General features: G+C 40.7%; 2 protein-coding genes across 2 annotated transcripts in view; both read right to left on the bottom strand.

The window, feature by feature from the left end:
* Nucleotides 1-25,313, bottom strand: part of rps27a (ribosomal protein S27a) — a 263,072-nt gene that overhangs the window by 83,363 nt on the left and 154,396 nt on the right. The gene's annotated exons all lie outside the window — the stretch shown is intronic.
* LOC139210755 (echinoderm microtubule-associated protein-like 6) overlaps nt 1-25,313 on the bottom strand; it is an 85,266-nt gene that overhangs the window by 10,618 nt on the left and 49,335 nt on the right. The window contains exons 18-35 of the mRNA XM_070840901.1: nt 25,158-25,251; nt 24,597-24,697; nt 23,592-23,794; nt 19,777-19,888; nt 18,818-18,945; nt 15,853-15,994; nt 14,927-15,079; nt 14,708-14,839; nt 13,749-13,837; nt 12,742-12,918; nt 12,053-12,287; nt 11,453-11,579; nt 7,565-7,579; nt 5,042-5,050; nt 2,455-2,533; nt 2,234-2,363; nt 1,262-1,360; nt 250-270 (exon numbers count right to left, since the gene is read on the bottom strand). Of these exons, the coding sequence (XP_070697002.1) occupies nt 250-270; nt 1,262-1,360; nt 2,234-2,363; nt 2,455-2,533; nt 5,042-5,050; nt 7,565-7,579; nt 11,453-11,579; nt 12,053-12,287; nt 12,742-12,918; nt 13,749-13,837; nt 14,708-14,839; nt 14,927-15,079; nt 15,853-15,994; nt 18,818-18,945; nt 19,777-19,888; nt 23,592-23,794; nt 24,597-24,697; nt 25,158-25,251 (2,046 nt within the window). The remainder of the gene's footprint in view (nt 1-249; nt 271-1,261; nt 1,361-2,233; nt 2,364-2,454; nt 2,534-5,041; nt 5,051-7,564; nt 7,580-11,452; nt 11,580-12,052; nt 12,288-12,741; nt 12,919-13,748; nt 13,838-14,707; nt 14,840-14,926; nt 15,080-15,852; nt 15,995-18,817; nt 18,946-19,776; nt 19,889-23,591; nt 23,795-24,596; nt 24,698-25,157; nt 25,252-25,313) is intronic.

Raw genomic sequence — 25,313 nt, 5'->3', positions numbered from 1 at the left:
ACTTTGCTCAGGCGCAGTTGCCTCAAAGGCTTTACCTTGTAGCGTGTTTGCCTTTACAGGCCATCATAGTCCTGGCTCTCACCTGCATTACGACAGTTTTGTTAATGTTGGTGTTTCAGGTCACTGCGTGGAAGGAAGGAAGGAAACACTGAGCTACTGCTAAAAATCCTGATGGACTAATCCTGCAGGTGGTGTCTGGGTTTCAGGGTGTCTGCTGTGGGGGGAGAGACGGTGCGGTTAGGTTTTTACCTGGGAGTTCACTGACGTCACCTGAGGTGTGGTGAGAGCGATGGTGACAAATGAGGCCAGCCAAAACACACACGTACAAAAAAAACAAAACAAAACAAAAAAACAGATAAAAACCTGGAGTGAGTTGTTTCAAACAAGCTAACAACGCCATGACAGAGATATTTATGGGTAATTCTTGTTGCTTAAATCAGGCTTAAACCTGCAATAACTGGTGTTTTTGGCCATTTCAGGGCAGGTACTTATCCATAGTCGGTGAATTACCTATTGATAATTTGGTTTGTAAAAAAGGCGAAAATGTTGAGAAAGGGCATCACTATGAGCCAAAGCCCAAAGTGGCTCCTTCACAATGCTTGTTGTGCCATACCAACAGTTCAGTCCTCATCATTATTAAAAACAGATTCAAACGACAGTTCATATTATCTGAAGTGTGGTTGTATGAAGTCTTTCCCCACAGTCAGTGTACCACCTACAGTAGATGGTGGTCAGCTGGGGTCCCTGCACAGACACTCAGTGATGTACTGCTGTGGACAGTGGCAGCAGGAAAACAGACTGTCGCCTCCTGAATAACAGGCCAAGCTAAAAAAATCAGTTTAAGTGTGTATTTAGAATATTTTCACCACTTTACTTTTCTGTCTGCCAAAACTTTCTGACAGGTAACAGAAGCTGTTCTTCTCTCTTTCACTTCACTCGCTTCCAGGCCACAAGGCTCTTTTGACAAAAACACTAATTGTGCCTCACAGTATGTGCGAGTTCGTTTTTTTTTAATTGAACCACATGTCTGCCGATTGTGTGGTATTTCCCTTTAAATACAAAGCTTCCTCTGCTATTGATCCCTCAGTGGAAAAAAGTAAAGCAAGCAGGTTAAACATGAAGCAGAGGAGAGAGAAGCAGGACTCGTTTAGTTGAGACGAGTTAGTAGAGAAACACACTGCCATGCAGAAACAAAGTCTCACACACACACACACACACACACACACACACACATTCACTCACACACACACAGTCAGTGTACCGATCTGTCCAGTGGCGATGATGTTTTTGTATTTCGGGTGCTGGTTGACAGTCAGGGAGAGGATGTCATCAGTGTGTTCCAGGTAGAAACTCTGAGTTCCTGCAGCACAAGAAGACATGTGAACACACCGCTCTGATCTCCTACTGTGTGTATGTCAACAACTAAACTTCCTGGACAACTAAAAGGGATATTAAAGACTAATTGGTTTGTTTCTTGATGTGATACAGCCACCTGTAGATTAGTGGAATTATTAGAGTAAAACCATCCACATTTAATTCACCCTCTTTTAACTCTGTTTTTGTTCTCCACCACCTTCTGATGGAAATATTTGGCTTTGCTAAACACTTTGCTATGCTAACCAGTGATGTTGGCTGTGCTATTCATACGCTATTTGGTGAGAGCAGACTGAAAGCTCCAGAAATCTGAGGAGAGCGTCAGATTCAGATGATAATTCACACATCATCCCTCCATACATTGTTATTAATATCAATTACAGGCACTTTAAGTGCTTTTAAATTAGTTTTTTGCATTGGGTCCCACGCAGCACTCTAGTGTGTGCTCTGTACAGCAGCAGCAGAGTCAAAGCAGGAGTGACATTTCACTGATCAAATGACAAGAATAAGGGGAGTTGTCTGACAGGATGATGGTGGAGGAATATTTCAGAATTAAGGGGAAGATCTAAAGATTTATAGACTATTGTCTTGAGTTGCCTTTTGCCAGTTCTAGGGCAGAACGGACGGTGTAGATCTGAGAAATATTTCCTTTGTCAATGTGGAGTAATAAAGTTTGCCGTATACCACAGATCATCTTTAGTAAGATGATATCAGTGGTGGATGTTGTGGCATCAGGTAATTTGACGTCCTCATAAATAAAAGGCCGGAAGCTAAGAGACAAAAGAGGAAATGTAATGACCCAATAAATGGCAATAGGGTCAAAAGTGTGTATTGTGACTGTGTGTGTTGCCGTGGTTACCGGTGCTAAGACTGTGGACGATGGCAGTGGCAGCCGTGTGGTAGACGATGTCGGTGCCGTCGTTGAGGTAGTGCAGGTTGTTACGACAATCAAAGCCCCGAAAACCAAAGACATGATCCAAAACCAGGTCCTACAGAAACAGAAGAGACAGATAAACAGGATGATGGACAAATGAACAGAGAGAGAAAGAGAGAGAGAGACAAGCAGAGAGACAGGCATACCTCGACCAGTCTCTTCTTCTTGGAGACGTTGTTCTTCTGGAGCTTCTCTGGCTGCGGCGCTGCTCGACTCACTGGAGGCCTGGATGATCAATGAATCAATCTATTATTTGATCAATCAATCAACTGTCCCTCGGTCCAAGAAAAACAATCAGACAGGTGAAGGAACGGTCAGTGAGACAGGTTTGGACAGACATGAGACGGCAGAGACAGACAGGTCAGCCGTAGACAGATTCCTCTTGCTGTGACACTGTGTGTACACCGGCATTTTAAACCTGCACCCTATTTGTACATATTTACATGTCTAAATAATTGGTAGGAATGAAAAGTGTTGGAATTGGTCCAGTAGATTGCAAAACAGGCTACAACAGCTGTTATGTAATCCTTTGGTGCAACTGCACCTGATCAAAGTACGTCCATTAAAAGTGCTTGTTTTTTTCCACTGCCGTTACATGGCTCTCTTCAAAGCCACCACACTCCATTCACAAAAACAGTAATTTTACCTCACAGTACAAAGCAGTTGCTGGTCCACTTCTGCCTCAATCAGTTAGTTTGTTTGTGTTATTGTGTGTTAAACACATTCTTTGTTGGATTGAAACTAACCCTTGGAAACACCAAAGTCAGACAATAACACTAACAAACTAATTGACCAATGCAGTGTTAGAGCACTGTTCTTTGAGGTAAAATTACTGTTTTTGTCAAAGTCTGGTGTCTTTGCAGAGAGTGATATAACGGCTGTTTGTGGTTAAACTAAAAGGATCTTCCTGGTCTGTCTCTGTAGGGATCCTTTCCATAATGTTGTCAGACACTTAGAATAACAATCTGAGCCTGTCAGTGGAAAAAACAAACACTTTTAGTGGACGTACTTCGATCAGGTGCAGTTGCCCCAAAGGATTACTCTGTGGCTCATTTGCCATTCCCATTTCACGCCTGCTGGCTGAGTTGATCTACAGGACCAATTCTAACACTTTTTGTACCAACCAGTCATTTAGACACCAGAACATACATACAGAACAACAATACATTACATACATTATACATTGTAATACATATATACATTATACATACATTATATACTTTGAAAATAGCATTACTTATTTCCAACATATTCAGTGTACTCAGTAGTATTTGTGCTGGTAACAGCTGATGAAGTAAAGTTAGTATATAAATACTTAAAGCAGTAGTATTACTAGCAGCAAAGTAGCAGTGGTGTTACAATACTACCAACAGTAATAGCAGAAGTACTAGTGTGGTAGAGGTAGTAGTGCAAAAATAATAGTATCAGTTGTCAAATTAGTAGTTCAGACTTCACGGTTTTAGCAGTACAGTAGTAGGAGGATGTGTACGGGTAATAGCTGACATAGTATAGTTAGTACTAATATGTTTTAAGGAGTAGTACTAGAAGGAAAACTAGCAGTGGTAATACGTAGTTAGAGTGGTAGTCACAGTAACAGTGGCAAGTAAGTAAATAAGAGTGGTGAGGGGAGTAATAATGTACTTCTCCTAGCAGAGGAAGTAATAATAATAGTTGGCAGTGATAGTAGTAAGAGTAAGTATAATAATGGTACAAGCCTTAGTAGTAGTTGTAATTGTGTCAGTAATGTAATAGTGTAATAATGTAATAGTTACAGTGGTAGTCATAGTAGTATTAGCAGTCATAGCAGTAGTAAAAGGAGTAACTATATCATGAGTATTATCAAGAGGGAGATGCTGTAATAGTACTTTTAGTCTCAGCAGTGGTAGTAACTAAGTTCTTTAATAATTGTCTACTTGATGAGCCAAGAACAAAAACACTATCACAACTATAACTAAGTATAACTGAAATTACTGTTTAAAATATTTAAAATAACCACAAAATGTAAATGAAATCCCCTGGATGGAAGATTAATATGACACCCCCTCGATCCCAGACTGAACTTATCAGTACCAATAAATATCATTGATTGTCTGACCTCAGAAATTTGTGTATTATCCCCCATTTTAAAGGAATGCTTAGAGAAAGATTGGTGATATTTTAACTCAGCAGTAAAACAGATACTTCATGATAATGAAGTTCTGCAGTAATGAGACCTAAAATCTGATGTGAATTTTAACACTTCTGGTTCCCTCGTCTGGAAGTCAGCGGGTTTTCAGAAATGGTTTTTGGTCAAGATGACTGAAATAAAGAAGTCCCTCCCTACCAGTGGGACCCGTGAAACCATATTTCAGAAAAAAATCTGTATGGTTGTCAACGGCGAGTGACAATTTTCTAAACCCTTTTAAATTGTGTTTAGTTTATTGGAGCTGGAAACAGGACTAGACTGAACAATACAGGAAATGTGCTGCAAAAGCGAAACTAGGAGCTAAAAGAGGCTAATACAACAAATTCAACGCTAATATAAAAACACTGACAAATATAGATTCATGGGTGATTTGAAAAAATGATCTGCAAGCTGAGGACGGCGTGAAGTAATGCCAACGCACGCACACACACACACACACACACACACACACACACACACACACACCGAGTGAAGAGGCACTGCATTAACAAACAGTAACACAGTAACAGACAGACAGCTGGGCAGACGAGTGGCCAGACAGGTGTTACCTGGATCCCCTGGAGAGCAGAGGGACAGAACCAAGGTACAGATCTTTAGAAAGCACACACAAACAAACACACACACACACACACACACGCCTCTCTACACATACAACATACTCAGTCATACACACATGCCTTGGAAAAACTACCATGCTACTGGTGCTTGTTTTTACTTCCGGGCTGTCAGGCTAACATGCACAGGCAATCTGAGAGTCCTGGGTCAAGAACAAACATGGAAGGTATCTTTTGGCCTGATGTAAAGACGAAGTATATAATATCACCACAGACCACAGTTATTTAGCTGTGGACTACATCTTCAGTCTTTTCCAGCTCGCACTTTTTTTTTTCATTTTTCAAATTGTCTCCATTAAAGGTGTGCCGAATTAACTGTTAGCAGCTCCTGTCTGTAGTGGACCCATAGATAAACAGCCAATTATCACTGGATTACTGTGATACTGAAGGAAGCTTAAAAACATGACGATTCTCAGGCAGGTTCTGCAGCGTCTTTTTTCTCTGATTTCTAAGTTGATTTCTGGAGGTTTAGTCTGGATTGGCATCAGAGATAATGATATCATCTGGAAGTGGACATCACACTGAATGATTCAATATGTGCGTCATGTCTGTGTGTGCACTCTTCACTAAGTTGACTCTAATTTGCCTCTTGCAGTATCTTTAGCCTCCTACTCAGCTCTAGAGCCGTCTGTCTCAGTCCTGCTGAATGTCTCCATGTCTATTACAGCCCAGATCGTGTCATTTCACCAGGTGTAAAATGTCGCCCTGAACAATGAGTTAAATTACTGAGGAGCACAGTGTATATTTCATTCCCCACCTTCCCCTGTACTGTTGATCCTGTCCGAATCTGGGTTTAAAGAGTTACTTCAGTGGTTTTGAACGTGGGCCCTGTTTGGAAATATTTTGGGATTGAAATGACCTGTAGGTACAAAAAGTTTTGGAATTCCCTAGATTGCTTTGGCCGGCAGCCGCCAAATGGGCTGCAATGGTGTCTTTTCAGAGAGCGATATAACGGCTGTCAGTGGTTAAACTAAAAGGATCTTCCAGGTCTGTCTCTGTAGGGATCCTTTCCATAATGTCGTCAGACCTTAACAATCTGAGCCTGTCCACTTTTAGTGGATGTACTTTGAGCAGGTGCAGCCATTGCAGCCTGTTTGGTGGCTGAGGTGATCTACTGGACCAATTCCAACACTTTTTGTACTGACTAGTCATTAAGACACCAAAATATGGGCCCATGTTTAAAAATAGAGTTCTCCTGCACATGCTTCGTCTGGAAACCTGTTTGAGTGGGATGTCAGAGTGATAAAAGAGAGGAGGTGCAGGACAGAAACCAGGCTGTGGAGGGAGGAATGATCTTTCCCACAAACCCCTAATAACACAAAGGTGATGGGAAGAAGGGTTAGAAAGAGGAAGAAGAGACACAGGAGATGGAGGGGAGGAGCAAAGAGAAATGAGAGAGAAAGAGGAAGGACACTAGGAATACAATTTCACACTGACATTATTAGAAGTACTTTGCTCATACAACAAATAATGAGAAGAAGGACAAAATGAACTGAAATCAATGCCTATGTGATTGTTTGAAATAGTAGATATAACTCATACTAATGAGAAACGTGGTTCTTACAGGACAGCGATGCTACAAACGTGATGATCTTACAGACCATGATGTGTTGCTGTAGATTAGTACCCAACAGCCTATAAATGAATTAAAATGAGCTGACCTTAAACATCTACTGCGGTATAATGCAACATCCACATTAATGTATCAGTAATCAATTCCAACACTTTTAGTATCTACCAGTCATTTAGACACCAGAATATGTAATATACAGCCCAGAGTTTAAAGTACCAGAGTTATCTTTCAAGTAGTAAGTAAATTTAGTAGTTACTTAAGTAGAACTCAGGACTGACTAAACACACACAGTTAGCAGTGGGTTTATGAATAGCTGGTGTATAATTTCCATTTTTGCAAATGTTTTCTTATTTCTGAAACAAATCCTGGAAATTTCTGTTTTCACTTTGGCTCTCTACACAGTGACTGAACCTGTACTTTCTCTAGTTTTCTCTGCATCAAATCAAACTCTGGACAGTTGTTGCTGGTTAACGGGGCAAGATGCTGATATGTTTCCTGTTCTTCAAACCCTCCTCTACAGAACCTTTTCCAACAGTAACGATTTTAATCTAAGAAATCAAATTCCCACTTTCAGTAAATAAAACACGACTAACTATTTTTGTTCTGGGTTTGATTTACTGAATTCTCAGATAAAATACTGGCATAAAAAAAAGGCAGTGAGTGCAACAAGTGACATGATCAAAATTACATTCACCAAATCAGGATTTTGGATAAAGTAGTTGTGAATTTCTGAAGCTCTAAGATGAACTCACCAGACGCTGTTTGCTTATTTTTGTAATCATAAACACGCGGGTCTACCTTACATATAACTTGATTAGGCCTATCATGGTGACATTTGGCCCGTCTGAAAATCACCTACACACTAAGTATCAGGTCATACTTACTTGACAATGCCCTGCCTCCAGGGGAATGCAAGTTAAAACACAACACAGATATTAAGAGTTTCTACATGCAAGGCCAGAGAGCAGCAGCAACACTCAGAGAGTAAGGGTACCCCAAAGGGACAAAAACAAGCTTCTTCAGGTTTACTGAGACAGCGTCAGGCCTTTTCCACTAGAGGAACTTAACAAATGAAACCCAGAGCTTCTCATGATATGAACTCTGAAGAACTCGTAAATTCTAGTTTTTAGGTTCTGCTGCTGACATTTTTGATAATGATATTGGACACCAGACCTTTGTCATTTTTATATCAATGGTGCCAATTTAGATTTTCTTTTACATTTACATATGATGAGTTTTTAACATTAGAATTTGTGATGGACGCATCTGCAGCTACACAACTTATTTCCTTGTTTTGCTTAAATTGTTAAAATATTCAAACTACACTGACTGTCCTGCTGTGTTTAATTTGTCCCGTTCTCTCTCTGCTCTGGGAACCAGAACGATCTGCAGCTCATGTTATATTTGCTCTGGCAGATCTGGCTAGTTCGCTTCCCATTCAGACAGTTTTCCAGCCGACCTAAACCAATCACAACCATTTATCTGATATGGGGTAGGGATGTGCATTTCAAGCAAAAGTACTATTCAATGGTCACTGTGAACTTTTCAAAAAATGCTACTACAATGTTGTTTTATCAGTTATCGGCCAATTTGTTTGCCTTCATTGATGAAATACATGTTACTTATGGCAGAATTACACAGCTGAATCAAGCGTTTGGATTAAAGCGGATCAACCTTGTTGATTAGAAAAATGTGTCTGCTAGTCTAGTTTACGCTCAGCGACACACATTTCATTGATCTGATTGATTGTAATCCCGTAGTGTCCAGGAGGCGGTTTGGTCTGTGCCGCCAGAAATGGGAAATTAACTGAGAGGTTCCAGACGAATCCATATTACTGATTCACTCTGGCGATACCGGTCTATCTCTGCTCCACACCGACACAAAAACATCCAGCGGCTCAGTTTTCCATTGAACCAGAAGACGACAAACTGAAGAACATCTGAGAAAATCATTTCTGAGCTTTAATTTGCTTCAAGAGAAAATAAATTGATGCTGCCTTTTGTCTAAAGCTACTAAATAAAAATAGCTCACTATTAAAACTGATGATTTTGTAAATTCCAACATAACAAAGGTTACGGGGAACTGTCATGAATTTTAAAATGAATTAGATTTTACAAATCACACAGGTTATACTGTATGTCTGGTTTTCGTCGCCTGCATACTGAAGGATTAAACATATGTGTGGTGCTTATCTAAACAGACGTCCTGCGTTTTTAATCGTGGTGTTTCCCATGATGCATACCAGCTGTTGCCATGGAAACATAAGCAGAACCAATGACACACGTGAAGTTACGATTGTTAAGTTCCTGTCGCGGAAAAGACTTTTGTGTCTCCACTGCTGCAAATTGACAAAAACTATTAGGATCTCTTTCCTCTTTTACAAAACTGGATCTTTGATCTGGAGCTTTAAAGTCACCAACTGTTTTTAGTCAGATTTTGGCGGAAACATGACTAAGGGGGTCATAATTAAAAGTGTGTCTTAGTATTTGTCTTTTTATCATGTTTTGGAACATTAGAAATTATTTTTTTATCAATTTGAATTAAGTTAATTTGAATGAATCAGAATTAATTTGTACCTTTAAGGTGCCCTTTGTTGTTGCTGGAGACAGAAACTCACTGACACTGAGTTTATAATAATCTGTTAGCACGAACAACATGGAAACAAACTGAGCTAAAATCATCACCACATCATGCAGAAGCTTGTGCATGCATGAGATGCAAAATCCTGATCTTGAATTAAACAAACACGCACATATAAACAATCACACCAATCGGACACACACACACTGACCACTGATGACACACACCAAGCAAAAGATGAAATCGTTCATAAGAAGTTTGATAAATGTTTCAGATCAGTACGTACTCACAGGGGTTTATTTCCTATTTTTATTCAAGATCCTGGTCTTTAAATTTCAAAACATTTCACGTTCAGATTTTGTGATACAGTTCCCTTAAAGCCCTGCCCTCACGCTCACCCCCCCCCCCCCAGCTGACGCTTAGATTTTCTTCTGCTCAAACCTTGACCAATGAAATGGTCCCTGCCCTGCTGTGGACGTTGCTTAGCTAACATCAGCTTGATGCACACCTAACATTAGCTCTGTTGCACTTCAGTATATTGAGTGAAAGTCTCAGTGCTGTGGTATATAACGTTATTGATTGTCATTGGCATTCCTGTTGACTATGTTATTGTACTAAAATGTCATGTGAAAACATAGCAGAGTTGACTGCACACCAGGCTAACGTTGAATGAAAGTGAAAACAGAGCACTTTCCTCCACAGTGTAAGGTTGGAAGGGAACTACAGGACTAAATTATAGTTTATTATAGCTAGCTTAATATGGGCAGACCACTTGGTTTTAGCTAGCGTTAGAAAGATTATTGCATTGCTGTTCATGAACGTGAGCGGAGGTGGTTGTGAAGTTTTGCATATGCAATGCAAATACATAATAATGATAATGGTGCCATTGAAATAATATCACGAATACAAGAAGTGTATGAAATCTGTGCAAGTAACAATATATTTGAAGCACAACACATCTAAGAATAAACAGGGGCTATTTGAGTGAGAGGGCAGGGTTTTGAGGTAAAGCATCACAAGCTATTAATGTGAAATCACTGAGTCATGCTATCAAATTTAAAGACCACACTTTTGAATAAAGATAAGAAATGAATAAATAAAGAATAAAGTTAAAAATATTTACACTGATTGTGAGGAACTGACTGACTGTTTCTACAGTGTTGACCTGCAAACAGGGAATTTTACACAGTTTAAAGCTGCACCAGGAACAACAGGACAGTGTTGAGTGGGATTTACGTAGTATGTATGAAGTAGGAAGTATGTAAGGCTTTACTCACAAAGGCTTCAAGGATAAGGAAAATATTATCCCAGACAGGATCTCAGGGAGAATGTGTTTAAATGTAAATTTAAGAAAGTGTTTTTCCAAAGACAGACATTGGTCAAAAGACTTAATTCATCCTCTGAGTTTTATTAATCTTTTCACATCTTTATCTTCCATCCCACATGATGTCCCTCCAGCATGGCCACCCACTCTGGTCACACATGCTCACCTCTTGAGTTCACAGGTCAAAGGTCACCAAATATGACATCTCAAAGCACAAAACAGATGCACATACCTCAAATAGTTTTACCTCGATGGCCGTTTTCTGGAACAGGTTTCTATTAGAGACTTTTATTCCTAACTGTTCCCCTAAAAATTTCCACGAATAAAGTTTCCTAGATTAAATTCACTGAGATTTTTATGTCATAAATTTACACGCAAAAAATAGTTTTTTTCTTTTTTCTTTTCTTTTCTTTTGGCTTTACTTCCCAAGCTTGGATCAGCCTCATTGCACCACAGATGCTGCCACTTGCCGTGTATTATACTTGCAGTGGATCTCATTAAATTATAGTTTGCTATCAGACAACAATCTGACCTTAGCCCAAAAAACATTCTTCTTCAAAGTTTTTTTTAAATGTACCATTTTATTCTGCAATACGCCATTGTTGTTCCTCAGTCACTCTAAACTGGAAATTTCCAGTGGAAACTGGAAATTTTCTTTATAAAAGAAAAGATTATTTAATACTGTAAATTCAGTTTTAGGTAAATTTTCACAGCACTTATGTTGTATGTGTAGCTTCTGTTTATCTCAATATGTCTGGTACAGCTTTAAACCCTGAACCCAATAAATTAGATGCAGGCTCTTTAAAACAACCTGTTGTCATGGTGACAGTGTTTTTGTGTGTGTGTGTGTGTGTGTGTGTGTGCATACCTCTCCTCAGCAGACAGCTCCTTCAGCTGCTGGTGAGGTTTGGTTCCTCTCATCTCTCTAATGCTGACGGAGTACATCTTCGTGGTGTAATCCACTGTCTTCTCCCGGGCAACGTCACTGTCGTAGCCTTCACACACACACACACACACACACACACACACACACACACACACACACACATTCCGAATCACTAAAACCAGTTAATTAAAAATATTTGTCCACCACTCTGATCCACTCACTGAACTGAAACACCGGAAAGAAACAGGCAGTAATGTCACTCTGATAAACAAACCAAACTCCACAGAATTCATGCTATTTTTAAAGTTTTTGTATTGAATATTGGAGATTAACGCTGATTTTGAACTTGCGAATACACTGGTTGGAAGATGAAGAAGAATAATGAGGATGAGTACCACTTTGCATTGTGGGATGTTTGAGAACCCACATTTTGATAAATGGAGGATAATTCTTATCATTCAGCAAAGAAAAAGCAAGGAAGCATGAATCCTCGTCAGCCTCTGTAGGTTCTCCAACACACTTTGAAAGGGAGGCTGGTCAACTGTTTAAAACCAGCTCCAATCAAATCGCGCACACACCCACCTCCGTCCTCCTCAATGTCATCATCAGACTCCTCACTGTCCACAGGCGGCCGGTTGTCGCGAAACAGAGGCGCCTCCCCCTCTCCACTGACCCCGCCTCCTCGCTCCCTCGCCCAGATCATCAGTGCAGTGTCGGCCCCTCCCACAGTCAGCAGGGTGGAGTCGTCCTGAGCCCAGCGGACGTTGGTCACCTGGGCGCTGTGGCCCACATAACGTTTAAAACGAGCGTACTGACCCTGGAGGGAGGAGAAACCCACCGACTCGTTTTCACCAGGGAATGATTTTAGCAGATGTGATACAAGTCCTGCATTCAAAATTTACTTAAGATTACGTTTTTACGATTAAGCATGTTTGTTCCTCCAGGTATCTACGAACTCCTGATATGAAGAGAAAAGCTTGGTTTTGCTGTTGGGTGAAAACCCCCAAATCTGAGGATTTTGATTTTCAGATCATAAAAAGTTAGAGTTAAAGAAGGAAAGGAAAGCAAGTGATCGAGGAAAGAAACTTACAAAGGAAAGGAAATGATGGAAGAGGGAAAGAATATGAGCAGGAAGGAGTGAACCGAGTGAAAGAAAGAGAAAGAAAAAGGAGCACAAAAGGAAACGAGCAAGGAAACTGGAAGAAAATGATGAATTAAATGAATCAGTAAAGAACAAGTTGGAAGGGAAAGTTGACTCCTGTCTGACGTACCCGAACGGGGTAGCTGAACAGTTTGAGGAAGCCAAAGTCGTCTCCGGTGGCGAGCAACGTTCGATCTCTGGTGAGTGTTGCAGCGTTGATGTCGGTGATGTCGCTGTGCGTCGGCCAGATTCCATCACAGCTCGAACCAAGAACACACGTCCAGCTGGACCAGTCGATCCGTTCCAACTACACACACACACAACAACAACAACAACATAATATACACAACAATAAGATAAGGTAAGCCTTTACCTTCGTTCACCAGAGACACAAATAAGTACAGAGGAACTGAGAAAAGTAATTCATTAGAAGAATATAAAATAAAAATAAGAACAAATGAAAATATGCACTTTATATATTTATGACAGTAACTAACTCAAAATGTACAAGGTAAGCACTACACATGACCAGTGGGTACTGTCTCTAAGTCCAGAACATGTAAGACTAATACAATACCATCAACTATAACTGCATAAACCAGAATACTATATGATATGCATAAGTTATGATACATGACTAGATATAATAGATATAATGAACACAATATGGTATAATGCAGTATGTTATATGAAATATATAAGTTGAAATGCAGTAATATATTGTAACCAGAGTAACTCTCTCACTCTCTTCTATAGAGCCTGTTGTTACGTTGGTTTTTGGACAGTTTATTTCTGTTTTACTAATCTATTAATTGGCCAGTCAGCTGAAGTGAAGTCACGCGGTCACGCCAGGATACTGAGGAGGAAAACTAGACGTTTATCCTTCAAGTTTACCATATTTCTCATTCTTTAACCACAATAGAAAAACGCATCCAAAAGTACCTCAAGAGAAACTGTTGAAATTATCTGTGATTACCGTAAAAGTTTAACTTATTCAGTGTCCACTGTGCTTCACTTTGGCCAGCAGAGGGGGCTCTCACCTTCCTCTTAATGTATTATAACAGATATAAACTTGATAAATTAAACTTACAATGCTCTCATACTTTGATGCTAAACATGTAACAAAAACAGACTGACCTCTGAGTTTCTTATGGTTTGTCTTTTCCCTCTCGGGGCTTCAAAGAAAAGTTGCTCTTTGGCTCCTGTGTTCACCTGCAGGAGTTTACCTGCAACACACATGCACGCATGCACACGCACACGCACACACACACACACAGACAAAACACATTCTTGGTCATATAATTAATGGGTCAGTTTGCTGACTTTATAGCCTCCACTTCCTCTACTGTTACACTACATTTTAGCATTCATCATCTTCCTGTAACTGTCACAACAGAGGTCACTGTTGTCACAGTTTCACTTTAACGCCATCTGATTATTGAAGAATAAGTGCAGTATTTTTAAACCTGGGCCCTTTGAACATATTCTGGTGTCTAAATGACTGGTTGGTACAAAACGTGTTGGAATTGTTCTTGATTTTCACCTCAGCCAGCAAACAGGCTACAACATAATCCTTTGGAGCAACTGTACCTGATCAAAGTACGTCCACTAAAAGTGTTTGTTTTTTCCACTGACAGACTCAGATTGTTATTCTAAGTGTCTGACAACATTATAGAAAGGATCCCTACAGAGACAGACCTGGAAGATCCTTTTGGTTTAACCACCAACAGCCAAACATCTTAATCTCAATGATACTGCCTGACTGAATAATGATTAAATTAAAAAGACAAAAAAAAAACTAATTGAGGCAGTGGTAGACCAGCAGTACCTGTGCTCTGCGAGGTTCAATGACTGTTTTTAATCAAAGGAGTCTGGTGTCTTAGAGGAGAGCGATATAATGGCTGTTTCTCAGTTTCATACTGGAGCCTGACTGGCTCCAAACTAGCTATGATGTCATAAGCCCTGCAGGTGTGTCCAGGAGTTAAACTGAGATTTCAGGTGAGCTCAGGTGAACTTTGCTCCTTCAGCAGAGGAAGGTGAAAACAAACTGTCTGCAGAGAGAAGCTCAAACATGTCTGAAATATAGAGTGTGTTACCTCGACTGTCCCAGTCGATGTGTGTGATGTAACTGGACGCTCCTTTGCAGATCCCAACCCTCTTACTGCTCAGCACGTTGTACAGGTCCACGAAACTGTCATGTGACGCCACTGCCAGGAATTTCCCTGAGTCTGAGACCACGTGTGTGTCGTATGAGAACAAGGAAGAGTGGACACGTCACAGAAAAATTGTGGGTGTGTATGTGTGCATGTGTGTACCTGGGGTGAAGCGGACGTCAGAGATGGCATCACGCCGATGGTGGAAGCTCAGCAGATCCTCCAGCGTGTCAGCGTTCACCACCAGCACGCCGCCGTCGCTCAGACCGACCGCTAACGCCTTCCCGTCCGGAGAGAAGGCACAGCAGCGACCGCCTGGAGAACACACACACACACACACACACACACAGAGTTAGTTAATCAGTTGATTTACTAATGAGTTTACATGTTCTGTGGTTATTTGATCATTCCCTGACTTGCTGTTAGACATCTTCTTTCTCTCAGTTGTCATTTCCTGTCAGTTTCCTGACAGCTCTCGGTTGCTTTACTATCTAATGAAAGCAGAAACAAATCTAGAAAATCTGCAATGTCACCTAAAAACACTTCTACCTCTCTGTACCGTTAAGACAGTCCTCTGCCTGCCTGTGATTGCTTTCTCCCAGGTTCTACCTTGTTTACTGTCTGTCTACTGTTTTCTGATTTATTTATAGATTTTTCATTCATTGTCTGTTCCTCTCATTCTACTAAAATGTTAACTGGGTATCGCTGTAAAAGAGCAGGTATACTCAACCATGTTACTGAGTTGTAATGTTACTTATACACTACTCAAATGTTTCGTGTGGACAAAATCTTTATTTGCAAAGCAACTACAGCTACTTAGCTGTTGTGGAGTAGATGTAGAAGCTGACATGAGAAGTAAAGTCTCAAGTAAAGCACAAGCACCTCAAATGGTGTAAATGTAGTTCATTATGTTACTACTGTGCTGAAGTGAGTTTCAAGCTAAGTAATAACCAATGTCTTTCCATAAGGAGCGGGATCGATCTAAAAACTGAAGGATGATTGGGAAAACAATGAGCAGGGATGTAAAATACACAGCATGTAGTTAACAAACAAACATATCAAATTGACGGTCTGATCCTTTATCTGACCTCTCTTCAGCTTGCGGACGGCCACCATGCGGTGATTGGCTGACGTCTCCCACAATCGCAAGGTTTTATCGTCGCTCACAGTGGCACAGACAGGGAGGAGGGGGTGAGGGGCCAGACCCCAAACCTCACCCTCCATATGACCCTGCACACACACACACACACACACACACACACATGTTAATCAATAGGAAAACATACATGTACTGTATGACTGTAGGGGCAGTATGCAGCCTGAAAGGAGTACCTGCAGACACTGCTCAGGGCTGAAAATTACTTGACGTTCTGTGTCTAAATGATTGGATGGCACAAAAAGTGTTGGAACCTGTAACACCCTTTTGGTTTAACCCCAAATAGTCATTATATCGCTGTCTTCAAGGACACCAGACTCCATTGACGAAAACAGTCATTTTACCTTGAAGGACACAGGAGTTGCTGGTCTACCGCTGCCTCAATCGGTCAGTTTGTTTATGTTATTATGTGACTTTGGTGTTTTAAAGGGTAAATTCGGTTCAGAACTAACCCTTTAAAACACCAACGTCACAGGACCTTGACTAGCAACTCCTGCATTCTGCAAGGAAAAATGACATGTTTTGTTTGTGGTTAAACCAAAAGGATCTTCCAGGTCTGTCTCTGTAGGGATCCTTTCCATAATGTTATCAGACACTTAGAATAACAATCTGAGTCTGTGAGTGGAAAAAACACTTTTAGTGGATGTAGTTTGATCAGGTGCTGTTCCAACACTTTTTGTACCTACCACTACCAATTTTGACACAATATGTACAAATAGGGCCATGGTTCAAAAATACAAAAGTTTTACAATTTACAGTTAATGTTCTATTAAAATTATTTTAACTGATTTAAAATCTTTAATATTAGAAATTATAAATGAGCATCAATCACTGGAACAGTTAGGCAATAAAGATGCAATTGTATTAAACTATATATGGTTTGAAATTATTAGCACATACACATAAGATTAAATAGCATTTCTAATCCTACCCACCACCACTTCACACACACACACACACACACACACACACACACACACACAGATCACAGACTGTTGCATACATCTAAAAGCATGCATAACACAGGAAACATCTCACACACGCTGTTGATCTTTTCTTTGTGTGTGTGCAACTGCTGATCGATCTGTGGTAGACAGCTCTCCTCACCATGGCAACAGGTGCTGTACCAGACTACCAGACATTTAAAAATACCTGATACCAACACACACACACGCACACACAGACTTAAGGAACTCTAATCGAATTGATCAAATTGATGAAAAAAAAACATGAATTAATTAATTAAATCAAAAGCATCATCTCTGGAGCTTTCAATTGTATCATATCCCATGACCTTCCTCAGCAGATCGAGTTCGCCCGGTTGTCATGGAAACGCAGACTTCTCGTTTGTGTTGGCCTTCGAGTGAAGATAGAAATCATGCTCTTTCTCGAACATCCACAGTTCCATTAAATAACAACAATGGAGTCCGTCACTTGATACCAGTGGCCCACAAAGACTTTCTCTCCATAGACTCACATTGTAAGAGACATCAGTGAACCAGTGGATGGATTTTTTGAGAGCACCACAAAACAACTTGTTTCACTATGAGAATTTGATCTATTGATCTGATAACATTCGGAAAACCTAGAAGAGCCACGCGTTAAAAGGATTTTATTCCCATTCAAGTTAGCGGAGCTGGAAGTTTTCCTGCTTGGCGGCCCAAGATGCTAGTAGGCGATGCTCTATGAGCCCAACAATGTGGATGATCCAGGTACTTTTACGCCAGTTAAGTTGAACTTTTTTGGCTTCATGCGCAACTGAGCAACTTTCATAGGCATGAACGCCTCCAACGCTGTATTCAGTGTCCTTATACGTTCACGGCTGCAGCGCAACACACAAAGTGTCCTTTCTGTAGCCTAAATTTGCTCATGTGATCACCTTATTCTCTTCAACTGAAGTGATCTCACATTTGTAGGGGAGACTGGGGTTGACTGGTCACACATTTTTACTCTTGTGTGAACTACTCATCAACAACACATCTAACTAACTAACAGTTGTTCCTACGTTAGAGGGAAGGTGAAGGTCTCGGCTTAAAATGGGAATCCTTTTCTTACTCTTATAGCTTATTCTAACAGCAGGTTATTAAACATCAAAGGGTGGTTGTCACAATGTACAGTACAATAATTATTGTACAATAACTATTGTCAGGTTGTTGAGGTTTCAGTTTTAAAAATATCATTTTAAAAAACATCTGCATCTGTATCTATCTATCTTTTTTTTTTTAAAGCTCAACACACCAAACTGTACAACGCTCTACAATTAATTGTTTAAGCCATGAATGTGAATCACAATTAGTTGCTTGAATTATTCTCTGTGACGAAAAGTAAATTGAAGGTTTTGGAAACTAAAGCCATATTATCGTTACAACACAGTATGAAAATATAAACATCTAATGAAAGTGACTCATGTGACATGTAAGGTTTTATGTTAACTGCCACACGTCTTTAGCTAGCAACTGAGAAGTAGCTGTTACAGCTGTTACCTTCCTCTTTTTGGTAAATGTTTGATTATTAAAATGCCTACTCACCTGCCCACTTTTATTGCAAAAACGAGAGCAACATGAAAAATTACTCTGACCCATAAAAGTTTACAAAATTCTTTTGAACCAGATAGAAATGAGCACAAAGTCACCACAAATATTCACTGTCAAAAGGAAAAAAATTGGCTGCGTTTAAATCAAACACACAATGGCTTTCACACTGGCACAGTCCTGGCACATTCCAAGTGTGCCAGCTAGCCCTAGGACAAAACCCCCATCTTTATCCTAGGGCTAGCTGGCCCTGCTTCAGAGCAGGTTTATCTCTTGAAAACCAACTAAACACAAGGCTAAACGGGCTCTCTCCTTGGTGCATTGTGAAAAGCCATTGAAAAGCCCTGCACACACACACACACACACCTGCACCAGCAGGGTCATGGGTCCGGTCTTGTCAATCTCCAAAACTTCTCCGTTTTTGGTTCCCACCAGGATGTGACCGTGACCCAGAGTGATGGCCCTGATGGATGGATTGTCCTCCAGAAGCAGGCCTGCACACACACACACACACACACACACAGACGCACACACACAGACACACACACACAGACATACACGCAGGATATAGTCCTTTGAGTCAGTCATGTAGTTTCACAGACAGGTGTGAGTCCCCATGTGTCCACCTGATGGCAGTGTTGGACAGATAGAGATTTCAGATTTCAACACTTAACAGTTAAAAACAAAGACCCCTCAGGTCCTCTGGCCAAGGGTATTATAGTGAACTAAAACTGTGTGTCCCTCCAGTTCTAGTTAAAGTAAAATTAAAATCTACAGGAAATGTCTTTAGATTGAGTCTTTGTCTCCCAATCTGAAGAGGCATTGGTGCACCGGTTTATTGAGACTGGGACATTGACATGACTGGGAGTCAGCTGCCTTGTTTGTGCTGTATAACCAAATTTGCCCCTGCCAATTACCCCACATATTACAATAAAAAACTACCATTGACACTAATACAAACTTAACTAAACTGAAACAAGCAAACCCACTTTGGAAACTAAAAAAGCTACAATAACTCTGCTCCAGCAAGCGGCTAAACGAGACCTCGCTGTGGGTCTTAGGCCAAGCCACTGGAACAACCAAGACACCAGACTCTATTGACAAAAACAGTGATTTTACATCACAGAACACAGGAGTTGCTCATCTAGCACAGCACCCATCAGTTAGTTAGTTTGTGTTAGTATTACAGTGAACTCCCGAAGTCTGTGAGATAAAATTACTGTTTTTGTCAATGGAGTCTGGTGGCTTTGAAACAATCAAAGAGAAAGAGAGAATGGCTTCACATAGTCCGAACTATCCTTTTAAATTATGTGGCGACAGTCTACCTTTGGAGCCCGGGGAAAGCGCTGCTCTCTTGATGGCGTAAGTCTTGAGACAGCGGTCAAACATGTCGTCCCACAGCTCCACCACACCGTCCTTTCCGCCCGTCACAAAGCCCTGAGGAGAAAATTATGTTTTTTGTTGATGTCACAGAGTGATCCATACTCAAAGATCAGAATCAGTGAGCAGTGAGAACAGATCTTTGTTCTGATGAGACGAGGCAGGAACACGTCAGCTGTCTGTGAGGCTGTTGCTGTCACACCTCCCCTTGCACTTTTACACCCCTCCTTCACTCCCTCACTCCTTCACACCCTTCATTCACTACTTCGCACTCATCCTTCGCTCCATCTCACCCCTCTATCACTCCTTCACACTGATCCTTCTCTCTTCACTCATCATTCCTTCACACCACTCCTTCACAACCTTCATTCACTCCTTCGCACCCATCCTTGCCTCCTTCGTACTGATCCTTCTCTCCTTCACACCTCTCTTTCACCACTTCACACCCCTCGATCACACCTCACCTTCACGCCATCACTCCTTCACAACACCTTCCACAACCCTCCTTACCTCCCTCCTTCCTTTCCTTTCTTCCACACTAACTTCCTCCTTTCCTACCCCCACCTCCCTTCCTGTCTTCCCTCTCTCCCTCTTTCCTTCCATCCTTCCATCCTCTTTCCTCCTCTCCCTCTGTCAGAGCTGTCAGCTGTCCTCCTTCAGTCTTGTCATCCTCCTGACAGGTTTTTATCTCTGGTCCTCCCACTCAGCCTAAGATCGTCACATCTGTTTGAATTTTCCTCTGAAGACTCTCACACAGTCTTTGTTGAGTTGGAAATGTCTGTTTTTACACTTCATTTTTTTTTGAGAGTCATAAAACATTCAGTGACACCGGGAACGCTGATCATAATAAAGATATCCTCTAGCTAAATACAGCTTCTTATAATGAAGACAGGGACGAGGTGGTCAATGATTCTACTCTGAAAGAATGTCCTGTCAAATACTTTCCAGATATAACATCTCTTAACAAGAATCAGTTCATGGACAAAATAAAATTTAACCAAAACCATAAAAACTTGAATAAAACATGAGGTTTTTGGTCCCTCCAGCAGATTCTGGAGCTTCTTAAGTGGCTCGATGAGTAAAAGGGAGGATTAGCCTAACACACCCAAATCTCTGACTGAAATTTCAGAAGTCAAGGTGCATTGTAGGTAATGTAGGCGCCAGGTTTTGACAGAAAAAAAAGTGTGTGTGGAATGAAAAAACATATTTCTGGTTCTGCTGCATGGATTTTTATACTTTTCTTTAAGGAACTGTTATTTGTGAGTTTGACAATGTTATAGGAGTGTGATGATGAATCAGTGCAGGACTCATCCAAGCCTTAAAAGATAACTCTGGTGTTTTTAAAAATGGGAACTATTTGTACATAGTTTGCTGTAAACTACTGATAAGTACAACAAGTTTTGAAATAGGTACAGTAGATTGTGAAACAATGGCTGCAATCTAATCCTTTGGGGCAACTGCACCTGATCAATGTACGTCCACTAGAAGTGTTTGTTTTTGTCACTAACAGGCTCAGATTGTTATTCTAAGTGTCTGACAGCATTATGGAAAGGATCCCTACAGAGACAGACCTGTTTTTCATTAGCCACAACCAGCCTTAAAATTGCTCTCTTCAAAGACACCAGACTCCATTGACAAAAACATAATTTTACCTCGTAAAACACCTTGAATTGCTGGTCTGTCACTGCCTTGATTGGTCAGTTTGTTTGTGTTATTGTGTGACTTTGGTGATTAGTTAGGTTAGTTTGGATTATACTAATGTGTTAAAACACGAGACTCACAGCAACTAGACCAGCAACTCTTGTGATCTGCAAAGTAAAATGATGTAATGGAGTCTGGTGTCTTTGAGGAGAGTGGTATAATGGCTGTTTGTGGTTAAAGTGGACGTAGTGGACATAAGGATCACGTTGCCACCATTGCAGAAACAAGGCCCTGACATGATTTGAAGTGTCCAGACACTGAGATCCTTGTTAAAGCTCAAATGTGTGTTGACAAGCCACTGAATTGGGTTTTAACAATGATTATAATCTGCATTGTGCTTAGAGAAAGACAAGGTGTTGTGAAAAAAAAGTCAAAAACATATGACAGCATGCAAGATAAAATCAGGGTAAATGTGAACTAACAAAGAAACAAGGTTTTGTGGATTTAAGAGTTTTTTGGTAAATCCAGACTCTCTTTTTTGCCTCTCTATTGGCTCATCTGTTATAAATCCTGTTACATAAAGAGAGAGAGCCATGTACTGAATGAGGACCGGGAGTAAAAACAATGAACAGAGAGAGGGAGGGATGGAGGGAGGGAGAAGAAAACAGATGGAAGAAGAAACACTGACAGCAAAAAAACATGTGAATATACTACACGTCTGCTCGCCTACATTCAGATTTTGGGCATTTAGCCAATGCACTGGTTAGAATTGACTAAGACTAAGAGTGCAGCAGTAGAGTGTGTTCACACTCACACACACACACACACACACACACACACACACACACACACACACACACACACAAACACACAACCAAACAGAGCTGTCAGAGTGTAGAGGGATCATTAGTAGGAGGAGGATCGTCTGGAGAACCAGTCACACTGTTTAATCAAAACCTGTTTCACTCTGAACACTGCAGTGAGCCATCACACACACACACACACATTATGTAAAAAGATGATATTCTGTTAGCTGATATCAGGCTGGTATTAATTCACTTTAGATTTTAAAACTGATGGTTCGTAGTTCATCATGTCCATTTATATATGACCTGGAAGCTATTTGAGGGGGGATGAAGGGGGATTACCTACAGTGAACAAGTGAACTCTGGCAGATAGAGCACACACAAAAAAAGCTCAGACATGCTAAGAGTGATATCACTGCACGAGGAGCTGAGCTGAGCCGTTGTGATTGCTCCCTTTGCCGATCAGTAAAAGTTTTGAAATGAACACGTCGTCGTGAGTAACATCAGGTTGGTCTGTGAGCTTCCATCAGCGTGGAAACAGCATGAAGCAGCCCACACTGTGGGCATCATGGCTGCTGGGCCCTAAACCTGGGAACTATTTGTTTAGCCAGAACCAGCCTTAAAACTGTTCTCTTCAAAGACACCAGACTCCATTGACATTTTCCTTTGAAAACAGTAGCTGCTGGTCTTGTGTTATTGTGTGTTGCTAAAATATGGTGTTGGATCTGAACTAACCCTTTAAAACTAAGAAGTCACACAATAATACAAAATAAATAACTGAATGAGGCTGGTGGATTAACGACAGTGTCCTGGATCTGTGTGTCCTGTGTGCACTAATATATTCATGGCAGTGTGCCGGGCTCCCACTGGGCCATACCCTCTGTCCAAGCTAACAAATGGCCTACTGTATATAACACTGATAGCAATTTAAATTTCTTGGCAATAAATCTGATCAGGGTTTTTTTTCCCTTTCTGTAAATCTGTACCATGAGACATTGTGCTGTTAGCTTTTTGCATTGCATCCAATCACTAGATGTTTTTATACAGAAGAAAACATCTGAATATGGTAATTATGGAGAAAGACTTGGTCTTTTTTTTCTTTTCTTTTTTAAAATTATTTTCAAGATGATCAGATAAACGCAAATTCCAGCAGCATCAATGCTTTGATTTGATTGATTTGAGTTGATTGATTGATTTAAACAGGAGGGGCACAAAGTTTGAACCAAATTGTCTCTATTGAGTGCAAGCTTCTCGCCAAAGCACCACCAGCCTATTGAATGAAGTAAAAGCATCTCACACGCAACCACACACACCTTGTCGAGAGAGAACATGGCAAACACTGGTCCATCGTGGGCTTTGACTGTTTTAAGGAGTAGTGGTTCCTTCCAGATGTAAACATCTCCGGTGGCGGCGCCGGAGAAAACCAGCGCCTCGCTGCGGCCGTAACATACCGACATCATGGTTTCTGGCCGACTGACGCTCCTGAATGCACCACGCCTGAAGGTCAGGCCGCCACCTGAAGGATAGAGTGAGAAATATTCCAACAGATTTACTGATAACCTTGATCACTGAGAACAAAACCACAGCCACAGTAATTATTTTAACCATTTTGTTCTTCAAGGGTAACTCTAGTGTTCTTACACTTGGTCTTAGTTTCATATATTCAGTCGTCTAAATGACTGGTGGGTACAAGTGTTGGAATTGGTCCAGTAGATCACCTCAGTCAGCTGCTAGAAAACAGGCTACAATGGCTGCAATGTTGAGGGATGGACCTGTAAGATCCTTTTAGTTTAACCACAAACAGCCATTGTATCAGTCGTTTCAAAGATGCAAACTAACTAGTTAAAACATCATAAATCGCAGCAACTATACTGGCAACTCCTGTGTTTTGCGAGGTAAAATTCCTGTTTTTGTCAATGGAGTCTGGTGTCTTTGAAGAGAGCGATATAACGGCTGTTTCTGGTCAAACAAAAAGGATCTTCCAGGTCTGTCTCTGTAGAGATCATTTCCATAATGTTATCAGACAAAGAGAATAACAATCTGTAAGTGGCTAAAACAAACACTTTCAGTGGATCTACTTTTATCAGGTGCAGTTGCCCCAAAGGATTACGCTGCAGTCATTGCAGCCTGTTTTGCAGCTGCTAATCGAGGCGATCTACTGGACCAATTCCTAACTACTGGGTCCATCTTCAGGGAAACCCTCATGTTAAGGGTCCATATTATAAATACACAAAAACTACTTTGCTGCAGTAACCAGAGACCTGAATTAGGTACACCACAGTAGTAATGTGGACTAAACATCCTTCCTGCATTTTTACCTGCATGTTGCCAGAACTGGATGTGTTTGATTCCCACAGTGACCAGTTTGTCCATCAGTATGGGATTACACTTCACCACAAATATCTTCTCCTTGTGACCCCTGCAGAAAGAGACACACAGGTATTTACAGAAGGAACACGGGATGTACTCTGGCTTCCACTTAATGAAAATTATAAATACTAACAGTACTAACAATTTTTTTTTACAGTTTATTTAAATTCATGCTCACAGTTAACAACTGAAAAGAAGCAGATTTAATAAAAATCTAAGTATGTACATCATTATACATCATGAAACTAAAAATATAAAGCTATACGTATATCTATATACACACATGGACATTTACAATCACAACCAAACACATACATACAACCATGCATACATTTAGAATGCCATAGATCAACAATATACAACAGTAAACAGGAAAAAGAAAAGCACAAAACAAACAAAGACTCCAGCAATCATCTTTTTCCTTTCAGTTTTGTAGTTTTCACTCTGACTGCTGTTGCAGGGTTTCTTAGGGTTTATTAAAGTAGTAATAGTAGTATTTCTTACAGTACCTAGCAGTAGCCAGTTTCTCTCCCCTCTTCCAGTCCCAGACTACTATCGAATGTCCATCGTCGACTCCCACTGACACCAGACTCTTCCCATCAGCTGTAGAGAGAGAAAGCAGATCAGAGAAGGTCTTTACAGTCTTCACTGCCCAGAGAGTGAAA

This window comes from Pempheris klunzingeri, chromosome 12 (assembly GCF_042242105.1).
Source record: "Pempheris klunzingeri isolate RE-2024b chromosome 12, fPemKlu1.hap1, whole genome shotgun sequence".
Taxonomy (NCBI): Eukaryota; Metazoa; Chordata; class Actinopteri; order Acropomatiformes; family Pempheridae; genus Pempheris; species Pempheris klunzingeri.
The sequence above is the reverse complement of the archived record's forward strand: the minus strand, read 5'-3'. Positions and strand labels throughout refer to the sequence as shown.